The sequence below is a fragment of the Crotalus tigris genome, unplaced genomic scaffold, assembly GCF_016545835.1.
Source record: "Crotalus tigris isolate CLP2741 ecotype Arizona unplaced genomic scaffold, ASM1654583v1 scf7180000017668.6805642782:7212621, whole genome shotgun sequence".
Classification (NCBI taxonomy): domain Eukaryota; kingdom Metazoa; phylum Chordata; class Lepidosauria; order Squamata; family Viperidae; genus Crotalus; species Crotalus tigris.
Genome location: NW_024096554.1, coordinates 5694429 through 5712698, shown reverse-complemented (window position 1 = coordinate 5712698; position 18270 = coordinate 5694429). Strand labels below are relative to the sequence as shown.

Genomic DNA, 18270 nt, shown 5'->3' with positions numbered 1-18270 from the left:
TAAAGGCGTAGAAAAACCGTGGAAGAGTTGAGAAGGAAAACTACGAAACAAGTGCAGAGAGGAAAGGATTAAATCTCTATAATATTGGTTTTCATTTCTCTTTTCAGCCTGCAGCGTAGAATGAAAGTTGGCTGGTGCAAATCGATTAAAAAGAAAAAAGACCGCGACGCTGAAGACCAGTCCCCGGGGTGGCTAAGCTCCTCGGCGGTAGAAAAATCAGCCAGGGATTGGTGAGGTTATAACAGACCGGATAGACGGCTATGTCTGCTGGAAAGTTAGTAGCCTTCTCGGACTCTCCCCGCCAGAGCGAGGCGGGCGGGGACGAGGAGAGGTTGTTCCTTTGTCACGTGACACCCAGGAAGCCTCTGAGGAGAACTCCCTCGCAAAATGGCGGCGGCGGCGGTAGCAGGTTTGGAACGTGCGGCTCCATCCCCCAAGGCAGCGGCGGAAGCCATCACGGTGGTCGTAGGCGGGAAGTAAGGTTTTCTGAGGAAGTACTCGAGTACTCGACTGAGGGGACTAAGCCGAGGCCGCACGGCTTTGCGATGTCGGGAAGACGGCTTACCAGGAAGGCTGCAAAAGATGAAAGAGAGGCGGCGGCGGCGGCAGCAGCAGAAGAGGAAGAAGAACATGGTGTGGAGTTCCAACCGGCATGGCTGACCGAGAAGGAAACAAGGACCGAGCAGCAGCATCCGAAAGAGGAGCAACTAGCTGGATCTTTCAAAGGTAAGATATCAGCGCTGGCTTTTCCACACCTGGCGCCCTCACTGATGCCAGTCCGAGGTTTGTCTCGATTGCTGGTAACTTCGACGCTCGCTTATTTTGGTACTGTTGCTAAAGTGGCTGGCCATGTCTTTGGGGAAATTTTGATTTATCAATCTACTGCCCTCTACAGTTAGTCCTCGACTTACGACCACAATTGAGCCCAAAATTTCTATTGCTAAGTGAGACAGTTGTTAAATGAATCACTACAGTTAAGTTAGTGACACGGTTGTTAAGTGAATCTGGCTCCCTCCATTGCTTGTCAGAAGATGTCAGATAGTGATCACGTGACCCCAGGATAATGCAACCTTCCTAAATATGATCAGTTGCCAAGCGTCAGAATTTTGATCATGTGGCTGCAAAAATGCTGCAATGATGGTAAATGTGAAAAGGGGTCATCACTTTTTTCAATGCCATTGTTACTTCGAAGTCAATGAATGAACTGTTGTAAATTGAGGACTACTTATATTTTTGGGGTGACCTCCCATCCAAATGATGCAGGCCAAATTGCCTTAGAAAGAAAGCCCCAACCAGATGCTGGCATCTATTGAAAACAGCGATGCTCAATTTCTGGTGTATAAAAAGCTTGTATTTTAACAGTGTGACATAGTGGGCTAAAGAGAACTGTGGGGCAGTTTACTTAAAGCCATCCTTCTCCCTTTGTGAGAAGCAAAAATGCAAGCCAAATCTTCTGACTCAGTTCACTATAGAGCTGATATATAATAGTTCTGCTTTTTAGAAATTTGCTCTAAGAAGCTTGCAGGAGCAATGCTTACTCTGGCTCGGCCATGCCCATTTGAATCTATCCATCATAATTTTCCCAAAATAGAATTATATTGCAGGTGATTTATGAATTTGGTAGTTACATTCTATAGCAGGGGTGTCAAACTGCCAGCCCGCAGGCCGGATGCATCACATGGAAGCCACGCCCACCCCATTGCTGGCAATGGCAAAATCAGCCCGATACATTGCGCAACGTCATGTGACGTTGTGAGTTTGACATGCCTGTTCTATAGGAATACATAATAAAAGATACCCTGAATTGATAATATATCTTTGTTTTTTATTCTTTTTAATACTATTGGTAATCCCAGTATTTTGTTTTCCATGGCAATTGTTTCACATCGTGCTAACAATAGCAGATCATTAAATTCTTTTGTGTAAAATTGCATTGGTTTGAGAAAAATGTAAAAATAGGATTCTACTCACCTATATGAATTGTCCTATAGAATTCATATTTACATCTGTCTCCCATACAATAGTATGCATTGTTTAATTGTTCGGTAAGGAGACACCTGATTTTTAGTGGAATTACTTTACTTTAGAAAATGCAGGTGACTAAAGAGAATCTTTTTATTGTTTTTTAAACACAATCTAATTTTTTAAAATGAAAAAATATCCCTGAGATGAAATGGTGCAAGTTCCATTTTGCTAAATTGGTGCAATTTGATGCAATGCAATTTGCTAAAAAAAACCTGGAGAAAAAGCTTAAACATGGCTTAGGTTTATCTTCCAATTTTCATGCAGTTTTTGTCAGTGCAAAAGGGAATGAACGAGTGGTGGGGTTCAGCCAGTTCGCACCACTTCAGTAGAACCGGTAGCTAATTTTTTGTTGCCCAGGCCCAGAATGGACTTCTGGAAGTGTCATCCACACAGAGAACCGGTTGTTCACATATTTGAATCCCACCACTGGAATGAGCTATTAAATTAAATAACTGATAAGAAAAGGGACATATGAGAGAAGTTACAGTGAGGAAACCATTATTTTGTTTTGAAAGGTTTTTGGGGAACATTTCTGAAGTATAGGAACTATATTGTGAATTATGAACTAATTTTTCCAAGAGTCCCACAAACTTTTTAAGAGCCTGCTCAAAGATGGTTTCTGCAAGAAGCTTAGTTGTATATAAAATGGCTATGTTGGGAGACATACTGGCACTCATTCAGAATGCAAATTACCAAGAATTGGGAGCCCTTTACTTCATATCATACTTATATGCAGGTTCTTTTTTATACATTTCTGAAATATAAAAAGTGAGGCATTGGTAGCAAGAATCACAAGGTGTCCACAGATACTTTAGTACCTATGCATACAGCATTTCATAGGACTAGGAGTGGTGTGATAGTCACCTCTAGAAGAGATGGGCAACACACAAATTAAATAAATAGTATCTGGATGTTCGCTTGTTTATGCTTTATTTATAAAAGACTTTCCCCTCTATATTTAGAAGAACGTTCCTCAAGTGAAACCAGAAACCGAGCGTCCAACAAAAATTTTAATGGCAAAATGCAAATACAGACAGGTACTTTTGGATTGTCTTTATGGTAACAAACATTTTGTTAATTAAATCCCAAATTCAACATGTAAGCATTTCTTGGTAAAATAAGATTTGAACATAATACTGGGTTTTACCCATTCAAAGGTTGAAAGCTTTTGCTTCAAAGGACTTGGTTAAGTTCATATTAGAAAGCTAATATGGAAATGTCTGTTGTCATGAAATACATGTAGTTCTCAACTTATGACCAAAATTGAGCCCAAAATTTCTATTGTTAACTGAGACATTTGTTAAGTGGCAAGAAAAGTAGTAAAATGGGTCAAAATTCACTTAACAAATGTCTCAGCAACAGAAATTTTGGCCTTAATTGTGGTCGTAGCTCGAAGACAAAGATCAGTTTCCATTTCATTTTCTAATACTGAACATACCGAGTTGTGATGACAAAGATGGATTATGAGTAAAATCTTGAAAAATGTTATTTATCTTACAGTTGTTGCACATCCCTTGAAAGAGGTAATTTAGAGATTATGTTTTCTTACTGTTATTGATGGAAGAAATACAAGTTTATTGCTGTTAGAAGATACTAGATTTTTTTTCCTGGTGGTACCTTCTTTAGAATTGTTCTCACTTTTTTTTGTATCTGAATTGTTCTTACTTTTTTTTAGATTTTAAAAAAATATAAGTGATTGGGGATTGTAAACATTCCTATTAGTTCGTCCTCTTAGACAAGCACACTTAATATACAAGTAATCCTTGACCTACGACCATTCATTCCGTCTAGCCACTCTGCCACAAAGCCCAGGTCGGTGGAGGGGCTGCAGTCATAGTTGTCCTTCTAGAACTCTGTCACATTTCCACACAGATCTCGAGCTCAGTCAGAGTGACCATTGGGTTCTGTGTCACCTCTCTTACTAAGGACTTTCTCCCCGATTGCTCAGTTTGACCGGGTGACCAGCTCTTGGAAGAGTCCTGGTTGTGCCAAACTTCTTCCATTTGAGAATTATGGATGACACCACCTAAATTTATGGCACTGAATGAAGGGACCTACAACATGTGCCTGAAATTACAGCTATTGCAATTACCCTAGAGCAGGGGTAGGCAACCCAAAACACTCAAACAGCCACTTGGACCCGTTTCCCACCAAAAACAAACACCAGGAGCCGCAAAACCCTTTTGATATCTAAAATGAAGATAACACTGCATATATCCTTTTTTACCTTTATTATAGGTGTGTGTGTGTTTGTGTGTGTGTGTTTGTGTGTGTGTATATATATGTGTGTGTGTATGTATGTGTGTATACATACACACACACACACACACACACATATATATATATATATACACGTACATACACATACAGGTAAAAAAAGGATATATGCAGTGTTATCTTCATTTTAGATGTCAAAAGGGTCTCTCTCTCTCTCTCCCTCCCTCTCTATCTGCCCTTGGTCTGCTTGCCACTCCTCTTCCCCCGCTCTCTTTCTTTCTCTTTCCTCTCTCTCTCCCTCCCTCTCTCTTTCTCTCTCTCTCTTTCTCCCCCCCTCTCCTATCTGCTGCTCACCTGGCAAGCTTCAAGCTGTTGTCCAACAAGCTCAAGGGTAGGCAACCTCGTCTCTTTTATGACTCATGGACTTCAACTCCCAGAATTCCTGAGTCAGCCTAGCTGGGCTAGCTAGCTCTCTCCTGCCCTTCCTGCTTCCTGCAGAGACGCAGCAAAGGGAGGAGCTCCGCCCAGAAAGCTTTTCAGCTCCTCGGAGAACACTGTGAGTGCACTGTTTTACACACACACACACGCACAGAGAGAGAGAGAGAGAGAGAAGCAGGGAAGCGCAATTGCCTCTCTCTGTCTCTCTCTGCAAAGGCAGAGGAGGCTGGGAGCCACCGGGGAAGGCTCAAAGAGCCGCATGCGGCTCTGGAGCCGCAGGTTGCCGACCTGTGCCCTAGAGTCATGTGATAAAAATTCAGGTATTTGACAGCATGTCTGCATTTACAAGCACAGGGCATTGCAACTCTTCCTACCTATCTATTCACCCCCGCCCATCTCAGCTGCTCACTGGGACTGCCAACCCAAGCAAAGATGTCCAGATCCAGGAAGCTTTATCGCCATCCAGCCTGCCAGCTTAAATAAGGCAAACTGATCAGTGCAAGCAAAATGACTCACTTATCCTAGCCATTTTTCTGCAGCTGCTGGTAGATGTACCCAATCTATGGAAAGTAGAGCACTATGAGAATAGAATCCACTACATGGTGCTTCAGAAGCTTTCTTTTCTGAATTAGCCAATTTGGAGAAGGGCACTTTTCAAACACCACAGGAGCCGGCTCCATTCTTGCAATCTTTCTGAAGCCTCCTCCTCCAAATGGCCCAATTTGGAGGGGGCTTCTGAAGAATTGCAAGCATGAAGCCTGCTTTAAGGATGCTGCTAGGTGACCTTGGTATATAGTAAAGGCTGCACCTCATACAAACCGGGTCTTCCTGTCAGCTGGTGAAAAACGGCAAAGATAAGTGGATCACTTTGCTTGTTCTGATGGGCCAGGTGGGTAGGGAGGTTTCCATGAGTGTCTAGGCTTTGCACCACACTGTAGCACCTCTCCAATTTGTGTGGTCCTGCATCAGGCCATCTAGGGCCTTCCCCACCCCCCTGAGGCTACATGTATGTATTCCTTACCTTGGACTGTTTAACAATCACAACCAGGGTGCAGATAGAGCAAAACAGTCACGTGACAGCTTGCTTAATGCCACTTTGCTCAACAACCGAGATTACAGTCCCAACTGTCATAAGTAGAGGACTGTCTATATTTGTTTGCTTTGGTATCAACACGGTGACAAGTACACATTATATACAATTTCTGATCATTTTTTCAAATGATCAGTATTGCAGTGTTTGGTGCCAAGATCATATAGTGTTTATGCATATATATCTTCAGAAAGAGAGATACACACATACAACAGACGCACTTTTATGTACATGTAAATAAGTTTGTAGGAAAATGTAGCACACAGTAACACATGTACTTTTTTGTACATATGCATAAATTTGTAGGAAAAAAGCATATTACAAAGAAGCCTAGTGGTTTTTTAATATCTATTATATATGCATATATATTTTCTTCTCATATTATGTGGGAACTAGAACTGTTTTAATTTTTTGTTTTGTTTTGTTGGATAGGCTAGCTGGAACAATTTTTCTATTTCATTTATTCCTCTTTTCTTTGGTAGGAAATACAGATAACATTGAAATGTCAGGTGTCATTCTCACTCGACAGCCTATTAGGACCGCAAGAGAAGGTAAATAAAACCTGTGGCAATTTCACAAAAAATCTCTGTCGTTTAAAATGTACAATTATTTAGGTTCTGTTTCCATTTGATAAATGTTTCCAAAGGTAATTCTGATGTATTTTTAAATGTATATATCATATTGTATGAACTGTAAGCTGCCCAGAATTATTGACTAAGATGGATGGCCACAGAAGTTGAACAAATAAAAATAACTAGAAAAATATTTTATAATAGGAGAAAAATATGGTGTCAATGCTGCTAACATCGGATATTCTTGCTTTGACAACAGATGAAAATGCAGCCATTTTCTCTTCCTTTTTCCTTACGCTTAGAATTAGTGCAGGGAGGGGGGTTTGGGATGTGAGCTCAGTTAGCCGTAACAATAAGTCTGCCGTGGGAACCCAAGGACAAACTGGGCCCAGAGCTGATAATGTTTAGGCAAGCTGGGGAGAAAGCCCTTGCTTTAAGCTAATTGGGGAATATGCTTTATGACTGTTTATTGGGGTGGGAATTGTACGTTGTTACTTTGTATCCAGGGGAGGGGAATTTAGTTTTTTGTTTCAACTATGTAGTGCCGATACTTTGTTTCCCGAATAAAAGATTCTTTGAGGAAAACAATGCCTCGAAGTTCTTTTGAGGGGTTTCATCTGTCGGAACCATGACACATGGCATAAATATGTTTAACCATGTTGTTAAAAGTTTTTGATTCATGTTTCTTGTTTTATATTGCTGTGTTTAAATTATTTTGGGAATTTGACTTGAATTGTCCGTTTCACTCCCTAATGCAGAATTCTCTAAAATGGTGCCTTAAAATATTTTAGACTTCAAGATTTTTTTTCTTCAGCCAACAGCTTCGTGATCCTGACATAAATGATTTTCAGCATTTATTTCATTACCTTCCGAGGGATTATGAAGATAAAGATTAGTTCTGAGACAAACATAATTTCTCCTATAACATTTTGAGAAGTCTACCTCTGTTTACTCTATGAGCTTTTACCTCATAGTCTGCCTTCTTTTGCTCATGCTGTACATCATTTTCTCTCTTATTAGGATTGTCAGTTACAAAATTTGTATTACTTTATCAGAATATAAAATATAAAGACAATGAAAATAATGGAAAAATGGAGGGAAGGAATAAGTATAGGGTAAAGGGGAGCAAAGGGGGGAAAAGCATTGACTTCTAACTCTTTTTAGAATAATAGAAGTTAGTAACACTACAGCTTCAACTTTTTACTTTTACGCAATAATAAATGCTAGCCATTTCTATAACAGCAAACCCATCAATCAGCAAAATCAAAACCAAAGTTTTATTTTTTTTATCACAAGCATAAAATCCAGATGTGATATATATTAGATAACAATATTAGATATGTTCTTTTCATAGAACAGAGCAATCACTTTAACAATCTCTTGTTTTTTTTCCTTGCTGTGGGAAATAATAAATATTTCTGTTTGTACATATTAATCTGTATACACTATCATCATTTATATTAACAAAATTTACTAATTCAATTCTTTAACTTTAAAGGGGAAAATCCATTTTTTAAAAAATACCTATTTTAAGACTAGATTTTTCTTTGAAAATATTTCTAAAATCAATAAATTCTAGTACATCTTTTTTATTTCCTTCTAACATTTGTACTTTCAAATTCACTTTCAATAATATTTCACAAACTTTAAGACTTATTCAAGCATTGTATATGGGAAAAAATTCAAACCCACTTTATTAACTCCAAACCACATTAGAAATTTCTTTCAATTGCAATATCAAACTTGTAAAAATCCATCCTAATTCTAATTGTCTCATTAAATGTAAGTCACTCTCTCCAGCCTATCCTCATAGCGTATAATTTTCTTCTCTGCAATGTTTATCAAGTCTTTTTTCTCAAAGAATTTTCAACTTTGTTAGTATCCATAAAGAAAAAATCCCACACTTGTCCTCTTGAGAATTGTGGATTCACTTGGAATTCTTGTTTCAGCTGCGCTGAGAGTGTTATAGTTAATCCATCATCATAATAAAGCTTGGTGTTAGATTTGTATTCCAAAGTTGCAGTTAAGTCTTTTACATTGTCAGATATTTGTGAAATTGCCTTAGTGGTTTGATAACTTTCTACACTTAATCACACCTCCTGTTCTTCTTTTATATCATCTCTATATATTATATAATATTCATATTTCTGAACTCCCTGCTTCCTTATTTTGGCTTGCCTCCAGCAACCTTCTTCCTTGTCATTTAAAGACTTCTCAAAAATAGTGCAGAACTTCAAAAAGGAGTGACAGGCTGTGACTAAAAATATTTTTTTTGCCAATACAGATAATCCATAAATTGATTAAGAAATGAAAGGCATGACTTATTTTCTGGTTGAAAAATAAATTCCAAAATGGCTGCTTTATCAATAATGAAATAATTGGAGCCCCATCCCCAGTTGAACATCTCACTAGTTGCTCTGAAGTACAGCTCCTGAAGCTTCTTTCAGACCGCTGCTGTAAGGAGGATTTTGTGAGGTGATTCTAGGACTCTCCCTAACCCAGGAGAATCGTACAAAAAGGAAGCCTGTTCCTTCTATTAGTAAGTTAAAAAAAAAAAAACCCAGTCCAGAGCGAAAAACTTCTCGGGGGTTGTCAACCATCGGCCATTTTCACAAGAAGCCCCATATTAGGTTTGTCATATATATTAGCTGAGACACTCTGCATGAATAAATCCAGTTGAATTATTTTCATTTGAATTCAAAAGACTACCCATGTTAATCTGTAGGAAAAACAAAAAAAATGTATTCTTAAAAATGACAGTAACTTTCATCACTGAATTATTTACTGATCTTTATTAGTGTCCAATTCAGCAGATACATAACAATTTCCTAATACAGGTAGGTTTCAGTGAGATTAATGAGTTCCATGAAATCCACATTGTTCATAGTAGTATTTCTATGGAAAATATGGTAATTGGTTTCAGCATGAGAAAAACAATGAAAACTTTTAAACATAATTTTTATATGAATATTAATGAAATGTTACAGTAAAGAATAAAAAATAATATACCTATAATTTAAATTTGTGATTAACAAAGTCACAGAACAGTTATAGGAAACAAAAAAAAATTCTGCTGTAAAATCAGCCATTCCAATATCTTGTCCTATTTTAGTCTTGACCACATTCAATTACATCACATTTTTGCTCTAATGCAGGGATGTCAAACTGCCAGCCCATGGGCCAGACACATCACGCGGAAACCGCGGCCACCTCATTGCCGGCAATGGCAAAACAGTCCCGATATGTCACATGATGTCATGTGACGTCGCGAGTTTGATATGTCTGCTCCAATGTAATAATGAGCCTCTTCTTTTAAAACTTGTACTGTTTTCCTCTGACAGAAATTTTCTTTTCTCCATTTTGCACAAATAAAGATTAGCTGCATCTAAAACTATGACTATGCATGTGTTTGCTTCAATTGTACACACACTAGACTACCATTAACTGAATTTGGAATGATGTTAAATGTGGCTATCAATTTACAATTCTCACTAAATCGAATATCACAGGTTTTTTTGAACTTGCACTAACTGTGACTTATTATATAGGTAATCCTCCTTCCCTACTCCAAACTCCCGAGCTCAAGAGATCTTTGAAAGGTAAGCAAAGAGGAAGTTCTAGGACCTGGTGGGATGGGGAGCAGGCCTAAGGCCTGCAGGAACCCAGTGGGAGGGGGAGCAGGCCCAAGAGTTATGGGGATCCTGCAGGGTTGGGGAAGTAAAGCCCAAAGTGTCTTGGATGGAGAAGGCCTGGAGCAGAAGCTCCCCATGACTTGCACTGTCATTTAACAACTGCATCAGGGAGACCAGGGGATGGAGGTTATTAAGCAGGTTCCATTATGGTCATCGGTCAAGGACTACCTCCACAGCCCATGTAATACTACAATAGATGTGTTAATAACGCATCTTCCAGCAATTGTTTTAATCAATGTGTATTTTATGAGATTGAAATCAGGTGACTTTGCAATCACTTATTGGATTTATAACTTATAATAATTTGCCTTTGATGCATATTGGTAGGCTGTAGGAGTCAGACAGACAGAGGAATCTGTGGTTTTATTTGTGCTTGCCTGGATTATGTAATAGTCTCTTGAAAGCTGTTCCCAATTCCTCTCTCTATTCCCTGATCTTAGTGCTGTTTTGGACTGCCAGTCAATACTCATATCTCATAGCATAGCCTTCTTTACTAACTCCCTTTTCAAGCCAGAAGCAGCTTAAACTATTGATGCTTGTGTTTAAAATCATCCAGTTACAAACCTCAAATTTTATCTATTTGTCTTTATTTCTCTTTACATTCCTGTCACTCTAGGTTTCTTTAAGTACAGCTAGGTTTCTGTTTGTTATTCCAAGAATACAGTCTTCATGTTGTATTCTTAAAAGAATCAGATCCTACTTTCTCTTAAAACTTGAAAAACTGTAAAGAGTTTAAATACCTGAATATTCAACTAGTAGGATATTGTAGGGCATGGTTAGTCACCCTACTGACATTAATCTTGGCAATTCCTAGATTAAGACCTACTTTTTTATCATGGATATTTTTGATCATATCTTAAGAGAACTGTTTTAAGTATATATGGTTGCTGTGTTTTGTCTTATTTTTGCCGGTTTAATTAAAACTAGTGAAAGAATTTTGGAAGGAATTTTGTAATTGGTGAATAAATATTTTTTTTAATCAGTATTTGTTTTTGTATTTAGACATACTGTAATAATAAAGAGATGAGACCTCTTGGATTATATCTCTAATATGATCATTTTTTTCTCCTAATGAGGTTCTTTTTCAGATTCAGCGCAGAATTCGGAGGAATTAAGGCACAGAAAACAAAGTATTTATTAACATTGTGCTCTGTCATATATAGAATTATGCTATTTGGTTTAATATTTCATATTTTGCATATTTATATTAACTATATGTGTTCTTTTTATGATTTACCACTATAAATGATAGCAGATATTTAGTTCTAACTGAGAGTACTACAGGTCTGACAGTAGGTTAGAAAGATTATTACTATACTTCTCTAAGTGTGTTTTCCAATTAAATATATTGAAAAGTACAATTGCTTTCTTATTGGTTGAACACAACATTGTACTAGTAGTGTGATTTTGCTTTGGAATGAAAGGCAAACCTAGTGTCTTCTTATTAACTCATATTTGGAAGAAAATCAGATGTAGGTTACCATTTTGATAACTCTGATCCTTGAAAAAAGAGTTAATGTAAAAAAGATAAGAAAGAGAAAAATGTCATATTTCATTAATGCAGCATACTTTGGTAAAATGTCATGTCTAAAAAAAAAAATTGGTGTTTTTTCCATGAGAAAATTGGAAATTTGGAGAAAATGAGAATAAGTTGACTGGTTTTTAAAGGGTAATAGAGGATAGGCCCTCTATAGATTCTTCTGTGTTACTTATTTTTGGAACTGCATAACTAAAACTATACTGTAGTTTTTATTTTCTAAATTAAAAATGTAAATTCAAAACTGGCAAAATGCCTATCTACAGATCAGACCTAAAATATTTTCATTAATTTCTAGAAGTTATAATCTTATTTTCTAAGGACTATAGTCTATTGGATTTGATTTTGGAAGAATTGCTTTGAGATGCAAAAATAACACCTATGTAAAATACATTAAAGCAGCTGTGTAATTCTGGAAACAAAGGTGGCAGTTTAATGTTCTCTAGATTTTCTGCATGTTTTGAAGTAATTCTTCAAAAATAAATCTCTAGCATTGCACTGGTCTAGTTTCAAGGATGGGGATAGGGAATCATATTTTGCATCTATAGTAAAGCTTTTTAAAATCAAACAAAAGTCTGTGTCCCACCCCAAGTTATTTTAAGTGTGAAAATTTTTCTTTTTCTGAAGGAAATTCGCAGATTTATTAAGTGCTTAAATTAAACATCCCCATGACTCATCAGATTATCTACTCTCAGTTATATCAATTTTGTCTGAATTATAGCAAATTATGGTCTTACCCATAATTTGGGTACGACCATAATTTAGGTAATTGGGGTTTTTTTAGCATATGACATATATAGCCAGAAAAGACTACAATACTTTTTACCACAGAGTATTTCTGACAGACTAAGATTGCTAGTTCATTTTATTCATGCATGCGCTCTATCCATGGTACACCATGGAGGGTGAACTAGCTTTGCTAGCTTGGGGGATTTCTTTGTTAAATTACTCTACTAGATCTAAGATATACAACATTCCAAACAAGTCTCTTTTTAATTAAACTAATGGGATTCGATTTTAGAATAGTTGGATTAGGATACGTTTTAAAATCTTTTCCATGTGCTACAGAATTAAGCCCCTATTTCAACTCCTTAAGATACAAAAATATTTGAGAGGGACCACGATTGAGCAGGTGGAAGATACTTGTGCACATAAAGCCACAGGATTAATTCCTAATATGCTTGAATAAATGGCTGTTGACTTGTTTAAGCAAATTGGAAAGTTCAGAATACAGTCTTAAAAGGCTCCAGCTTCTACAAGCTTCATGCAAAACAGGGTCACTTGCACTACTCCTTTCCTCTCTGCCTAGACCAGTGGTTCTCAGCCTGTGGGTCGGGACCCCATTTGGGGTCAAACAACCATTTCACGGGGGTCGCCAAACAATGCAGTCTGCCATTTTTTCCCCTTTTCCTTAGTTGTGCCACTCCCTTTTATTCTATTGGCTTTTGAAAGTCCCATTCTGCAAACGGTGCTGCACCAGTTGAGTAGTCCTCGACTTACGACCGGTTGAGTAGTCCTCGACTTACGACTGGTTGGGGGGGGTCGCGGCATTAAAAAGGTTGAGAACCACTGGCCTAGACAAACAAAGCCCAAACTCTATCTATTATCTACCATTTTCCTCCCCACTTTGCTTGGACAAGTTGATAACCACCTTGTCAGAGTAGCAGCAAGTTTTTTCAATGATCCTTCTTTGTCTCACAAATTGGAACCCTGTCACAACCTGATCATGCTGACTGTTGGATTATTTATGCAAAGCAGAGAGGAAAACATGGAGTAAGATCTGACAGGGATCTAGCCCAGTTTTACAGTAGTCCAGCAATGCTCGTGGCATGTACAGTCAGAACTGGATCATTTTTTTCCTGCTAGACAAAGTTAAACACAAATATTACAAATTATATAAAAATAAACTCAAATTAAGTCCCTTTAAATTAAAATTATTTTAAATTTGATTGTACTATTGCTTATTTCCAATTAAAATGTTTTACAGTATAAATTTGCAAAGTTCTAACATTGCTTTGATATATAAATTAAAAAATAATTACTGAAAGTGATGTATTTATCTCTTGCTCTACCCAAATCTTAAACTATTAGCAAAGGCTGCCGTAATATTAGCAGATCACAAAATCACAAAGTGTGAGAAGCTCAGTGTTGTACAGAAGAAGGATCTACAGACTGCTTTAAAAAGTAAGACTCATTTTTAATCCTTTGGAACTATGTATGGTGGTAGCCAGTATAGTCTACTATATATGTACTCATATCTGAAATATCTGAGGAACCTGGACCTCTCTGTAATACAGACAAATGCAGATGTACTTGGTTATGCAGAAAGATTTAACTTCTTTTCTCTATTTTGAAGACTAGGGATACAATTTAATAACTAGATTAACTGCCAGAGTGAAGCAAACTAGTGATAAGGTGAAGTACATATGGGACAGAACAGAGCATAAAATAATACAATTTACAGTTGGCCCCTACTTGGTGTCTGGATGTAATTCTGGGTAGTTTTCACCTATAAGCCATTTAATGGCATAGACCACAGATGGCAAACCTTTTAGAAACCGAGTGCCCAAACTGCAACCCGAAATCCACTTATTTATTGCAAAGTGCCAACACGGCAATTTAACCTGAATACTGAGGTTTTAGTTTAGAAAAACAACTCATGCATTAACATCTTTTGTCTTAAAAGAAAAACACAATAACAAAGCTTCCAATGATACAAATAACTTTTTATTGAAATGTAAAAGTTTGCATTTGGCATGCTTTTGAACAATTAATGTGATTTTTGCTGTTGTATGCATGCTGATAATTTGTCTAACCTTGGCTCATACTTTGTAAGTTTGAGAGCAACACATACAGCACTCAGGTCATCTGTTAGTCTGTTTCTGATGTCATATTTGATATAATTCCAAACTTAAAACAGCTGCTCAGAAGCATAAGATGATCCAAACAAAGTAAAGAAAGCAATCCCAAGTGCTTTCATTGACTTAAAATTATTTGGCAGAGAATTCCACACTTTAAAGATTTAATTTTCAGAACTAACTGTGCTGTCCTTTGTCTTCCTTGTTTTCGCAGGATTGCTCTCAATAAGAGCAAGGTGCGCTTTGGCTCCTATTTTGCCAGGAAGGGGCTTGGGAACTTTTTCCTGGCGAAAACAAGCCTCCGAGCCCTGATACTGGTGGAGTGAGGCAGCGGAGGTCAGAGCAGACCCTTCCCCATCTCCCCTCCCTTCCCCAAAGCCTCCCTTCACTAACCTCCTTTCCAGCTCTGTTCTCCGCCACCGCATGCAGGGCAACAAAAGAAGCTTGTGGGACTACCGGTTCAACCAGACCTTCCAACTTTGCAAGATCTTTTTTTTTTTCACGAGAAGTTGGAAGGTCAGATTGATTTCTTTTTTTAGTTTCACAAACTTCTTTTGTTGCCCTGCACACAGAGAACGGAGCTGGAAAGGAGGTTAGTGAAGGAATGTGATTGCCTGGGGTGGGGATTAGGATTTGGTATTGTGGATGCCCTGGGGTGTGGTAGAGGTTAGGATTTGGCATTGTGGATTGTGGAGTGTTTGTGCTCTTGTGGGGCTCTTCAAAACGCAGGGATTCCGTGCATTTTGAAGCACCCTGGGTGACTGGGTGCAAAGGGGTACTCTGTTTCTCAAGGGCCCCATTCCAGACATATAGAGCTTGCAGTCTCTGCCAGAGCTCCGTTGGGATAAGGTCTTTTAGCTCCTATAGAGCGCTTCCAAATGCAGTCTGTCCCTGCATTTGGAAGCGCTCCATAGATGCGGAAACATTTTTTTATCCCAATGGAGATCTGGCAGAGACTGCAAGCTCTTTGGCTAAGTTTTCACAGGAAAAAGCCATTTCTCAAGTCCCTAGCGAAAACAAGCCTCCGGAACGAGCACAACTCACTCTTCTTAAGAGCAATCCTGCAAAAACAAGCCTCCAGAACAAGCGTGCTCGCTCCACAGGCTTGTTTTGGCTAGGAAGGGGCTTGAAAAATGGCTTTTTCCTACAAAAATGTAGTCAAAGAATGAGGCCCATGTGTCCACAGAGAGGGCTCTTGAGTGCCCCCTCTGGCACACATGCCATAAGTTCGCCCCCATGGGCATAGACCCTAATAGAGGGACTGCCTGTTTCCTGTAATGTCCATCTGCTCTGTTCGTTCCGACAGCGTTAACCTGCTTCAGGTCCCATTGACTAGACCAGTGCTGGCGAACCTATGGCATGTGTGCCAGAAGCGGCACTCAGAGCCTTTTCTATGGGCATGCGCACCGTCACCCCAGCCGCGCCCCCCTTGTGGCCCCATCCTCACCAGCAGCCCCCCTGGAGGAGCTCCCCACGCGGAGCAGTGCAGCCAAGGACCTAGCGGGGACAAGACTCCAGCCTCGCGCAGTTGATGCTGCGGAGCGCAGGTGGAGGGCATAGCTGCCATGGAGCTGCTGGGCCGCAGTGGGCCATGGAGACGGTGAGTGGCCCTGCAGGGGGGGCAGAGCAGGCGGGACAGGGAGGGGCTAGTTTTTTGGGCACTTGGTCTCTAAAAGTTTCGCCATCACTGGGCTAGACTGTCATTAAGTGGAAACAGAACAACCTTTTACTCCGTTTATCCTCTGGGGCAGTGTCTCCTCCTCCGAGACCCATATGATCTTCATCATGCCCATTTTCAAGCATTCTTTAAAATCCCAGCTTTTTCTTAGGTCTTGGATTAAGATTGATTGGTAGGACCTTTTGAACTGAAGAGACATGATTTTGTTCCCCTGGATAGCTGTTTTATATATGTTATTTTTATGAAATTGTTATTTTAATTTTGTGAAGCCACTTTGTTTTATAGGGTTGGGCAATCTAAAAATTTAATAAATAATAAAACTGTATTTTCAGATATTAATATTGTACATTGATTGTGTATGGTATAGGTTTGAGTCACTTTATGAGAGGTTCTTTGGTCAATCTGAAGAGGTTAATTTTTTTTAGCAAAAACCTAACATATAGTGATAAATGGATTGCATGCTAAATCAGTTTGGTTATTTGTGTATGGTGTGTTAAAATCTTCAGTAAAAAAATTATTATACTTTATTTTGATTGAAAATCTTTAGTTGACACTTTCCTAATGAGTTAAGAATTCTTTGCAGTCTGTTTTCTGGAACGCTTAATTTCTTACGATAAATGTTTAGAAAGACTCAGGTAAATTAAGATATACACTTAGTGTAATAGAATGTGACTGCATTACTGAAAATGTTGTTTTTTCACTTCTTACATGTATGTGCTAGTTTCTACACCTGACAGAAGATACTCACTTGCAGCAATTGTGATATTTGTGGTAACTTTTATTGCTGCTGGTGGATGGTATATATTTCAGTATTCATCAATTCATGCTTCAGAAATTGATTATAAAGTTCTACAAGCATTTAAAAACCAGATGAAAGAGCTCAGGAACACCTACCCAAGTCAAGATGCAATAGTGTGGAACAGAATCCAAGGTACTTTTGAGAAACGTCTAAATTCTTCTCACACTCATTTGGAACCAGCTATTTTATTGCTCACCGCTTCAAAGGAAGCTGAAGATGTGTTGAAGTGTTTAAGCAACCAGATTGTTGATGCTTTCTCATCTTCTCAAGGCGCACTTTCAATTAAAATTGATGGGGCCAGCACAACAGCTCAAGATAGTGATGTTGTCAAACTTACTGTTGATGAAAAGCTGAGCTCTGGTTTTGAGAATGGTAATAAAGCAGCAGTAGTCCATCGGTTTGACTCACTACCTGCAGGTTCCACCCTGATTTTTTATAAGTACTGTGACCATGAAAATGCAGCGTTTAAAAATGTGGCTTTACTATTAACTGTTGTTCTGGATGGGGAGTCCCTGAAAAAGAGCTTTTCCTTGCTGGAAGTCGAGGAAAGAGTGAAAGATTTCCTCTGGGCTAAATTTACTAACTCAAACACACCAAAGTCCTATAACTACATGGATACAGACAAGTTGAGTGGCTTGTGGAGTCGCATATCCCATCTTGTCTTACCTGTATGGCCAGAAAATTTCCTCCCTCAGGAAAAATGCTTGCAGATGAAATAACTTAAGAAAAGGGAGCAAGAAGAAAATATCTTACAACACAATATGTATTGTATAAATCTGTTAATGCTTATATAATGAGAAAATTGCAATTTACTAATCAGAATTACTAAAGTTAATAGGTGATTCAATATCAGAATAAAATTTCTCCTTTATAAGGAAGCTGGTAATCTATAAAGAACTTGTAGGCCTTTAACATAATTCTAGTGATTTGTTGGAAATCAAGATTTTATACTGAGAGGAAAAAATCTTGTTGTTCAGGCCCACCCAACTTTGTATAATATGAATTTTTTAAAGCATCAAAATCCTTTTAAAAATACTGGGTTTGTGAGCAACAAGGTAATGAAATATAGTACATGATTTTGTCTTTCTATGCTTGACATTTACTGGACTGGAAAGTTGAAGTTGACACCAGGTTTTCCTATAGCCTAAGAATAATTCTGTCTTACTCCATTTCCCAAAACTGCATTCAAAAAAATTGTGTAACTAGATTTTGTAAATTTCTGTTTTGGCTACAAAGTTATGTAAGATGTTAGCCTGTGTCCAGTCAACACAATGACAGACTGTTTCTCTCATTTGAAAATGGCCTGTAGATATATAATATATATGTGTCCAAACAATTATAGTTGTGTCAATCCAAAAACACAA

The 18270-nt window shown here is 38.2% G+C and overlaps 1 protein-coding gene across 4 annotated transcripts; it reads left to right on the top strand.

Moving 5' to 3' along the window:
• The first annotated feature begins 225 nt into the window (after nucleotides 1–225).
• On the top strand, nucleotides 226–18270 carry LOC120305387 (torsin-1A-interacting protein 1-like). Of its 4 annotated transcripts, none has more exons than XM_039337148.1 (7): nucleotides 226–726; nucleotides 2988–3062; nucleotides 6253–6321; nucleotides 9891–9941; nucleotides 11123–11164; nucleotides 13663–13755; nucleotides 16829–18270. In XM_039337148.1, the coding sequence occupies exons 1-7, from the start codon at nucleotides 261–263 to the stop codon at nucleotides 17623–17625; spliced, it is 1593 nt and encodes a 530-aa protein (XP_039193082.1). In that variant the 5' UTR covers nucleotides 226–260; the 3' UTR covers nucleotides 17626–18270. The 4 variants fall into 4 exon arrangements, with proteins under 4 accessions (XP_039193082.1, XP_039193081.1, XP_039193084.1 ...); XM_039337147.1 differs by having other exon boundaries at nucleotides 11111–11164; XM_039337150.1 differs by lacking the exon at nucleotides 2988–3062.

Bases quoted from the DNA above. Each gene is read 5' to 3' on its own strand.
- LOC120305387 (XM_039337147.1), top strand. From the start codon at position 261: ATGTCTGCTGGAAAGTTAGTAGCCTTCTCGGACTCTCCCCGCCAGAGC. The intron at 9,942-11,110 runs GTAAGCAAAGAG...TCTCCTAATGAG, and splicing joins GCTCAAGAGATCTTTGAAAG to GTTCTTTTTCAGATTCAGCG. The intron at 11,165-13,662 runs GTATTTATTAAC...TTAAACTATTAG, and splicing joins ATTAAGGCACAGAAAACAAA to CAAAGGCTGCCGTAATATTA.